General features: G+C 38.7%; 1 protein-coding gene across 1 annotated transcript; it reads right to left on the bottom strand.

Moving 5' to 3' along the window:
• Window positions 1-545: 545 nt before the first annotated feature.
• On the bottom strand, window positions 546-4,013 carry IFNG (interferon gamma). Its single transcript, XM_005519337.1, has 4 exons — window positions 3,891-4,013; window positions 1,847-1,915; window positions 1,333-1,512; window positions 546-671 (listed from the first exon to the last, which is right to left on the bottom strand). Exons 1-4 carry the CDS (start codon window positions 4,011-4,013, stop codon window positions 546-548), a joined length of 498 nt encoding a protein of 165 aa, XP_005519394.1.
• Between the last annotated feature and the right edge of the window lie 6,116 nt (window positions 4,014-10,129).

The raw sequence follows: 10,129 nt of genomic DNA, 5'->3' as shown, positions 1-10,129 counted from the left end.
AATAATAATAACCAGCAATTAATCATCAGTCCTCTAGTTCAGGAATTTGCTTCAACATCTGCTTATCCTTAAGCATGTCTACTTGCTTGATTTGGATTTAGATATGTTTAGTAGTAAGCAGACATAAATTTGTTTTCCTGAATAGAGTAACTTCCCCATACTGTTGCTTGTATCTCCATGCCAAATAGATGAGACTAATCTCATAACATCCCTGTCTCAAGACAGCACCAGATGGAAAGCTGGGTACAATTATCATGTCATTTCAAGATTTCCATATGGAAACTGAGTAAACACTGCCTCATTCTGTATTTTCAGGTCAACAAACATATAACAAATAGACAGGATTTTAAGACAAAGTAATTTCTTATATAGTATTATGGAGTATAAATACTTTTGTTAGTATTTGTTTATAAATAATTACTTAAGACACTTAAATATTAATAAATAAATGTATAAAAACATCAATAGAAATATTGAAATTTAAAAAAATTCATGTTCCAGCAAGACTTGCACAGTAGCTCAGTATAGAAGATCACAAGATGGCATTAGCACTTGCACAGCCTCTGAAATTGTCTTCTTTTTCTTTTGTGAGAACTTGAGGTATCCCCCAGTTTTTGTAAGACACTGAACAGCTCATTCACAGCCTTGCGCTGAATTTTCAAGTCACTCATCTGTAATAAGCAGAAACAAAGGGAACAAAAGTCATGCCAAGAGACATAATTGTTTACTGACCACAACACACAGGCTACCCTGCTACCAGGGTAAAACTGAAGGACATCTGCAATGTTCAATTCCCTACTACCTAATTCCCACAACAAAGAGCCTACCAACATCACAGAATTTTGGTTTCCACTTTCTGTGCTACTTTGCAACCTGCCACAGACCAGCCATACCCTGTGGAGCAGAGCTACCCTGTAGTTAAAAGCAGCTGACTGTGCTGGGGTATTGTCTGCAGACCTGTGAGGAGGTCAGTGCTGTGTGCCATTGGCACAAGCACCATGAGCCAAGTGCATTCCAGCCACAGAGCATTCCACAACCAGGCACAACTTTCCCAACCAGTTTCTGTGCCACAAAGGGCTGTGTCAGTAGCAGCTCTGGAGTACAGACTGTGTGACAGTGCTGCCAGCACCTCTGTGCCAGATTGCAGCAAGACTCAGCACTAGCCCACACTGTAGACCTGCAGCAGACCCTGCAGCTGGAAATATTTGTTTTCCCAGCATGAACTGAACTAGACAGGGATTACCATACAGGTTACTGAAGCATTATTGGCCTGAATCACACTCAAATCACAACAGGAAAATATAATGTCACAGGGCAAAGGAAGAGCCTTACCTGAAGTTTTGTCAGGTCATTGAGATCTTCTATCTTCTTTGAGCCATCAGAAAGGCTTTCTTTCAGAGTATAGAGCTCCTCAGATATGTTTCTGACATGAGCCTTTGACCTGTCGGTGTTTTCAAGCATTTTCAAGTACATGGAAATAATCTGACTCAGGATAATCCTTTTTTCATTTCTCTGTTGAAAAATATGATCAAAAAGAAAGGTCTGTGAGTGCCCATCAGCAGGGAAAGGAAGGAAGATAAAACACAGCATACAGGGGTTCTCTGCCGCTTGAAACAAGATGATAAAAAAAATGTTTCAACTCATCTCCCAGGCTTGGCTGTACCTCAGGGTCAGTGGATGGTGCAGAATAAAGCTTTTTTTATGAGGAATTTTGTCTCATTTCCAAGCTTCCAAAGAGAACTCTGCTTGTGTTTGTTCTGCTGCAGCTAATTACACCGGTTCTGGGAGCTGCTTTTTTACCAAAAAAAGCACCTGAGATGCTTCATCATATCTGGTTTTGACTCACCTCTGTCCAGTTCGACAGCCTCTCCGTAAAAATAGGTCCACCATCAGCTACATCAGAATGACTTGAGTTCTGCAAAAAAACCCAAACATATCTATTGCACAAACAATATTTATCACAAGACAAATTTGTACTCTTTACTCAAATGAGTATCGAAATTCAGATTTTTCTACATCTGGCCTGTATCTATCCCAATGCTTTCACTCCTCTAACAACCAAGTCTCATTGCTCAACTGCCTGGTATCAGAAATGGTATTAGTTCTCTTTCCAATGTCTTCTCCTGCTGTAATTCATATGAAGAGAGATGTTTAGCACATCTATTTTCCCAAATGCTCCCTGTAAGTTTTGCTATTAACAGATGAAAATAAAAGCTCATAAACCCAGCAACTGGCTAGAAAATCATTAGGCCTGATCTTGGTATGTTTTCTGGTAAATCAAAGTCCAGCAGTTTGTAATCTGTGACCCTAAATTCATACAGTCTCAGTAAAATCTCATATGGAACAACAATGAACTGGAGTTCATCTGAATAATTTGCAGAACTGGAGAACTACTATCCCAGTAGCCCACAGTCAGGTATTGGGATATGCAAGATTAGTGGGTTACTGAGAGGTTTACAGGGATGGAGTTTAACCATCAGATGTTGGCAACTGGTTCTTGGAAACAAAAAGCAATAAAACTCTCCTACCAAGGAAAGACAAACTGAATCATTTCCTCTTCTGTGTGTCTTTTTTTTCCTTTTTGTATATAACACGGACTGTTTCCTTCTTTTGTCTGCTCAGTAATTTAAATACAGTGAGTGCAAAGAGAAGACTTGCAGTCTGACAGCAACCTCCTAGGCTGATTGGCTCTTCATGCTAAGCACACTACTAAATTGATTTTTTTCTATTTCTGAAAGGTGGGGAGCACCTGTTATGGAGCAAAGTTTTAATGTCAGTGCAAAAAAGCACACCATGGCTCAGGATCTCTTCCACAGAGTTATATATATTCTAGTAAAACTCCCTCTGGTCTATGCTAATCACAAATTTAAGATATAATGCAAATTTTACAGTCAGCTTCCTGCAAACACTGAAGGATCACACTGGTTTTTACCACCTCAGGGTGGTTCTCTGTCTGCTGAATTTCAGCTGTCATTTGCACAAAATTATGACAAAATAATGGAAAAATCAGAGCTGAAAATAGGAGCAGACTGTTGCAGCTGTTTTCATGTGTTTAGAGGGAAAAAAAAAACCACCAGCAAAAAGATATTGAAAATAAAAGCTGTTAATTAAAAGTTACTCTATTGTAGATCTGCTGTCTCTGTGACTAATCCCTGCTGGATTCAGCTGTGTGCTACTTTAATGCCTCCCAGATGAAGATTGATGGATTAACATTACAGTTACCAAGTTACCAAAATTATATTTGACAAGAAAGACTATCATGCCAGATTATATTCCCATGCCAGATCATAGTCACACATGTGGAAGTAAAATGACTGCAGGATGCAAAAGAATAAGTACAAATCATCTTTGAGCAACACACCACTACAACTTAAAATAAGTAGCAAATGCATTTGCTAAAGCAAAATGTTAAAAGCTCATCTCCAATTTGTTTATATTGCTAACTGGTACTAAATCTCCCATTAACACTGCTAACATGAAATTTAAAAAGTCAGTAAATTGCATCTAGTCAGAACTGAATAAGGATTCATATATTCACCATAAATTGCATTAATATTGATTAATATTAATAATATTCCATGTAATTAAAGCTGGATTGAGCTAGAAGAAGTTATTGTGAAAGAAAGAACATCCCTAAAATAAATGCAAATTACCGCAGTAACTATGGCTATTGAAAAATTGAATCAGGTTACTGAAAGAACTTAGGAAAACAAAAGAAATTACCCATATTCTTGTTTTTAAAAAATGTATGATCAAAAAGTTAGTTCCATTATTTCCCTCTATTGGTAGATATTGAGTATGCCAAGCAGTGCTCAAGTTTGGACTTGAAAAAGTAAAATGTAAAGCACAAGCAGCAGGAGAAGAGAAATGCAGCAGAAGACCATACTTACAAAATCAGCTTTCAGTTTGTCTATATCGTTTTGAAGCTGAAGAAGATTCAATCTATTTTCAACATGTCCAAAAGAAATCATGATGACAGACAGAGCAAACAAGCTGTAGGTTTGGAAAGCCATTCTCTTGGTGATGAGAATTAAACTGCTCAGGTAAGTTCTGTGAGAACAGGTCTAAGAGCAGAGAGCTTCAACTTCTAATAGTTATATCTTCTATTAGAAGCAAGTAGACGACTGAACTTCATCAGCCTGTCAGTGGTATTTATACCTGGTCTTGAAATTTTTTTATTTCGTCATCATAGGCTGTGTATATTTAGCTGAGATAGTGTTAGATAAGAGCCCTTCATTTTTTGGCTAATCAAGGGAATCCCTCGAAAGCATCTTTGTTAAAGTGTGGTCCTGGAAAAATTTTCAGTGGTTCATCAATGGGTAACGTTTACGTGGCAGATTCTGAAGTTTCTTTTACACGTGGTTGGGGAAAAGGGGGAAATTACGATACTGGTTGAGGAGTATGCATTTTGGCTCAAACCTATTCTTACACACTATCTGAAAAAAAAAATCTTATCTTGTGGTTAAAGGGTCAGTGCAAAAGTCAACTCATTTCTGGTATTCTTTTAAAGTAACCACTGAGTTTGCTGTGGCATTCTATACAGACACTTAGAGATTCAAACATTCTTTCTGCTGCTGTCCTTTGGTGAAGCACTGCTTGCATCCCTCCCATCATCTTAAGCGCACTTCTGCTGTTTTTGCATTCTTCACCTCCAGATTCAGAAGGGAACAAGGTTCCAGCCTGAATGCAACGATGTATCATACTAAATTCCTCTATGGTTGTCTACTCTCTGTGGGAGCAGAGTATTTAGTACTTAAGACACTCATTTCTGCTTGGCAATGATTAAAAGTCCCCATATGCCTTTTCATTTGCACTGATGTGTGTAGCATGTGAGAACAGAAGGACACGGATGAAAACAAGCCCCACTGAAGGAGACAGATGGGGTGGTCTCCACGTGCATACAGAACCCTGAAACAACTGTACTGAGGATAGCTGGGGGAAATGGGTTTGGATATTATGTGAAATGAGCTTATTCTGAAGAGCCTTTTGATCAGAACATTTTAGACTGCAGTACATGAATGGAGGGTAGGTAGGAGCCTACAAGGGAAAGAAAGAAAGAAAGAAAGAAAGAGAAAGAAAGAAAGAAAAAGAAAGAAAGAAAGAAAGAAAAGAAAGAAAGAAAGGAAAGAAAGAAAGAAAGAGAGAGAGAAAGAAAGAAAGAAAGAAAGAAAGAAAGAAAGAAAGAAAGAAAGAAAGAAAGAAAGAAAGAAAGAAAGAAAGAAAGAAAGAAAGAAAGAAAGAAAGAAAGAAAGAAAGAAAGAAAGAAAGAAAGAAAGAAAGAAAGAAAGAAAGAAAGAAAGAAAGAAAGAAAGAAAGAAAGAAAGAAAGAAAGAAAGAAAGAAAGAAAGAAAGAAAGAAAGAAAGAAAGAAAGAAAGAAAGAAAGAAAGAAAGAAAGAAAGAAAGAAAGAAAGAAAGAAAGAAAGAAAGAAAGAAAGAAAGAAAGAAAGAAAGAAAGAAAGAAAGAAAGAAAGAAAGAAAGAAAGAAAGAAAGAAAGAAAGAAAGAAAGAAAGAAAGAAAGAAAGAAAGAAAGAAAGAAAGAAAGAAAGAAAGAAAGAAAGAAAGAAAAGAAAGAAAGAAAGAAAGAAAGAAAGAAAGAAAGAAAGAAAGAAAGAAAGAAAGAAAGAAAGAAAGAAAGAAAGAAAGAAAGAAAGAAAGAAAGAAAGAAAGAAAGAAAGAAAGAAAGAAAGAAAGAAAGAAAGAAAGAAAGAAAGAAAGAAAGAAAGAAAGAAAGAAAGAAAGAAAGAAAGAAAGAAAGAAAGAAAGAAAGAAAGAGAAAGAAAGAAAGAAGGGGCCCATAAGGAAACAAAAAGAGAATCAGGAGGAGGGCACTTGAGGGCTCAGTTCACACTGGCTGCAATGGAAGATGTCTATAGTTCATCAGAAACAGATGAAAATTCAAGTGGCTCCCAAGAGACAAGATTAGAAGTCTCCATCTCAGAGCCACATGACTCTTTAGATATTCCTTGAAAGAAACTTTTCCTTTCCCCAGAAGCTCCTTCCGTCTCAGCTAATGACCACTGATGCCATCAAATCTTTTTCGTTTCTGCTTGAAAGAGGATCTCCATCTGTGGAATAGACCTAGACTACTACTACCAGGGATATTATCGTTTTTCAGGGAGAAGAACCAAATTTCACCAACAATGGCAGGCCCAAAAGCTGCGTGCAAGAACTCTCTGGGAACAGCAGCATAGAGAGATGGAACACATCTCACAACAAATGGGTAGTTAGTGCCGTAATCCGCTTGAGATAGCAACGCTATGCAATGCACATCTTTAGTTTTAGTTTAAGAAGTTAAAACAAATTAAGTAATAACTCAGTTGCTGGAAGTGTTGACATGAAGGTAAAGTAATAGTGCTATTCAAGGTTGCTTCAAAGCACTGTAAACAAATGCAAAGTTAACGTGCCCACCCATGGCAGAGGGGTTGGATTAGATGATCTTCAAAAGTCTCTTCCAACCCAAACCATTTTTATTCTGTGATTCTGTGCCAAAAATTAGAGTAATAGAATAATTTCATTTGGAAAAGACACTTAAGGTCATCAAGTACTCTAACCTGGCACTACTGAGTCCAACTCTAAACCGTGTTCCCAAACACTACATTCACATGCCTTTTAATTTCCTCCAGGGATGGTGACAAAATGGAGCTCCCAACAAAATTCAAAGTGAACTCAGAATTTGAAGTGAGCTCACAAATGCCAGCACACTGAACAAACCTATTGATTGAAACATCTGGATTGCTATGCAAAGCAAGCACAAAGACATGGTATGGCTCAGCTAAATGTAGTCTTATACACACAGAAAAATCAAGCATATTTTACAAGATGGGGACACCTGCTGAGGTTCACTGTCCATGAGTCAGCAGAGCAATTCTTTGGCCATGTGTTGGAAAGGACATGTAAAGTGGGAGAGTGAATATGATTCCTGTGGCACTCTTTAAGCAGTCAGAAACATACAATTGGAAGAGGGACTGAGTCCTGAAGTCCAGTTTTTGCCATTACAGGTTCTAATTTAAACAGCAATTTTGAGACAAATTACTAGAGAGAGTGAAAGAAAACCTAAAAGAAGGAGTTGGGGAAAAATTCTTTACTCAAACAGTTCACTCTTCCTAACACATTAAGAACAATTCACAATGCAGCTGAACACAACTAATTGCTGTAATTTTCCAGCCAGGCAGAAGATGTAATTCCAGGAGGTGAAATATTAAGTCAGGAATATTGCCTTCTACAGAGAACTATTCATCCAGAGTGTGCTGGGTTTGGCTGCCCTGTTAAACTTGTCAGACGCACATCTCATCAACAGCAAGCTGTGCCCCTAAACTTCTAAGAATAGCAGGAGGATGAAGTATCGGAAAAAAAGGACTTTGCCAATGCACATTTTGCCAATGCTAGTTATAGTTTTGGTGGGTTTCTTGGCTAATTTGATCTCCTCACACTTCAGAGAAGGCCACTTGCCAAGCATCCAGTTTTGCAGGTAAGAAAACAGTAGCATAGAGCAATGGGATGATTCATGATCACTCAGCCTATGAGAAAGGCAAATCTAGGAACACAAACAAGGTCTCCTAGTCCTACTGCAGTGCTTTGCCCACAGTGCAGCATTACAAGTATTTTATCATAAACTGAGGCAAGAAATTAAGCAAAAAGCAAGGAAAACAGCCATGAGATCTGTCTCTGTTATGCTGTCTTCTGAGCACAGGTCTAAATTTTAGGTACACTCTCCTGCCTGCTGAGGCTAGATCTCCACATTCTAGGCTGAATCTCCACATTCAAATTATTACACAAAGCACTGAATGTTCTGTGGTAAATCATCAACTGCACTGAAATGTATTTAATACAGAAATATAACATCCCTTTTCCAAATCCCTTACATTTTAATAAATGGTGACACTAATCTCATAATATTCTCTACTGTTAACACACAGTATTGTGTCTCCAAATTATTTTGAAATTAGGCAACCACCTACAGGAGGTGGTTAGAACATGAGGGTCCTGTGTTTCTTCCAGCCCTGTTTTGCTCCCCATTTTACCCAAAAGTGATGAACCAGATCACCATTGTCCAGTGCACGTCTTGTTGCCCAAGAACGTGAACAGTCAGGTTGGGAGGAAGACCCAGGTTCAGATGGCTCTCCTGCACTGCCTGTCCTGAGACCCAGCATCATTGCAAACAATGCAGGAGGTATCCTGAAAATACCTGCAGTTTCCAAGAGACCTAAGAGCATGCAATTTTTTTATCAATGTTCTTTAGCAGGTATCTGTGGAGTGCATACTGGAGAGGACTGAAAGCTCAACACTAACAAAAGCTCTTTGTCTGAACACTTATCCTAATCTAGTTGAAAGAGATGCCAGAATAGGATTGAAAAATCTTGTGCTGCATTGAAGTGGTCCTTTGGTGAGACTCCACAGTCACAGCTGGATTATCATCTGGTCCTAACACAGAAGGAAGTGAAACCAAGGCATTTTTTTTCATTTTGCTGCCTGGAAGTCATCTGACTCTTCATGCAAAGCAGAGGTTTCACACCCTTCTGTTCATACAACACCTTACACCAAATACCTGAAGATGCCCTTGCTAAGTCATGTCAGATTTCACTATGACCCTGATTACATCTTTTTCCCTTTCATTTTTTGTTTTATGCATGCTCCTGAGTGGTTTAGTGAGCAACTGCCCATGCCAGTTCAGCAGATCTCTGCCTGACTTTCATTTCACTAAAACACAGTGGCTTTCTCTGTTATCACTGCCCCAGGAAAGCAGCCCAGGGTTGGAAAACCCTCTCTGAGTTGTCTTTCTGACCTTCTATCACACTTCACCTCTCAGTCTCCCTTTCTTACAAAGCAGCAGAAACAATTCCTTTGTTTCCTCCTCCACAGTGCTGGGGTGGTGGAGGGGGGGTTGGCACACTTGAGGGTGTTAAGTGATTAAACGTTGCCTACACGTTGTGCCAGTGCTATGTCATTACTAAACATTGTTATTCATGTGGCTAGGATCTGCAAAGTAGATGTCTTGATAATCAGGTTTCATGACTAAGGGAGCCTTAAGGGGACTTACAAGAAAGTGAGAGAGGGACTTTTTACAAAGGCATGTAGTGGTAGGGGGAATGGCTTCAGACTGTCAGAGGGAAGGGGGTTATTAGGCATTAGGAAGAAATTCTTTACTGTGAAGGTGGTGAGACACTGGAACATCACCCAGAGATGATGTGGGCTCCCTGTTCCTGGAAGTGTTCAAGGCCAGGTCAGATGGGGCTCTGAGCAACCTGGTTTAGTGGAATGTTCCCTGGCCATGCAGATGGAACTGCATGATCTTTAAAGTCTCTTCCAACCCAAACCTTGCTATGATCCTACGAGTTAGCAACTGACCCTTACAAACATATTGTAACACTGCCATTTTCCCTGCCAAAAAAAAATCCCCAAAAAACCCAAAACCAACAAAAATACCGAAGAACAAAAACCTCCAAACCAATAAACAAAATAACAATCAAATCAAACAAAAAATCAAATAAAAAAACCAACCCACCGCTCTCCTACAGATAAGGATATGCTTCATCAGTGCTACACATCATGGAGGATGTAATTGGCTCCTCCTTCTGACTACTGGATCTCAGTGATTTAGAGGAGGTTTCCATCATTCCAGAGGATAATGTTGGCATAAATCATCTACTTTGTTTTATAAGACAAAATTTTGGGGTAGAGGGAAGTTCTGAAACACTCTAAATTAACTGGATTTACATTTTTCTGAACAGAATTTCAGCCCCTTCTAAGGTCACTTTGGAGATTATATTGTATGAGAGAGCTGGAAAACAAGTTTGTACAATCTGAAATATGACACAAGGAAGGACCTTTGCCCTCCATTACATACTCCTGCCTGCATGCAAATGCAGACAGAAAAATGAGTATTCTTGATCCCTCTTTCCTCCCAAAAATTTCTCGCATACATTAGCTGTTGAGGCTTCTGAAAAAAGGGAAGGAAGAAGAAACTAACACTCCATAGTGCTACACGTCTAGAGAAACAGACATCCAAACAGATAATGAAGTGACAGGTACAGCTTGAAGGGATTAGAGTGTAAATTCCAAATTACTATAATATTGGTACTTTGACTCACACAAGACATCTGTTTCATATTTTCCTTCAGGTTTTTAAT

This window comes from Pseudopodoces humilis, chromosome 5 (assembly GCF_049639895.1).
Source record: "Pseudopodoces humilis isolate 2021_Gansu_Grassland_sample_001 chromosome 5, ASM4963989v1, whole genome shotgun sequence".
Taxonomy (NCBI): Eukaryota; Metazoa; Chordata; class Aves; order Passeriformes; family Paridae; genus Pseudopodoces; species Pseudopodoces humilis.
The sequence above is the reverse complement of the archived record's forward strand: the minus strand, read 5'-3'. Positions and strand labels throughout refer to the sequence as shown.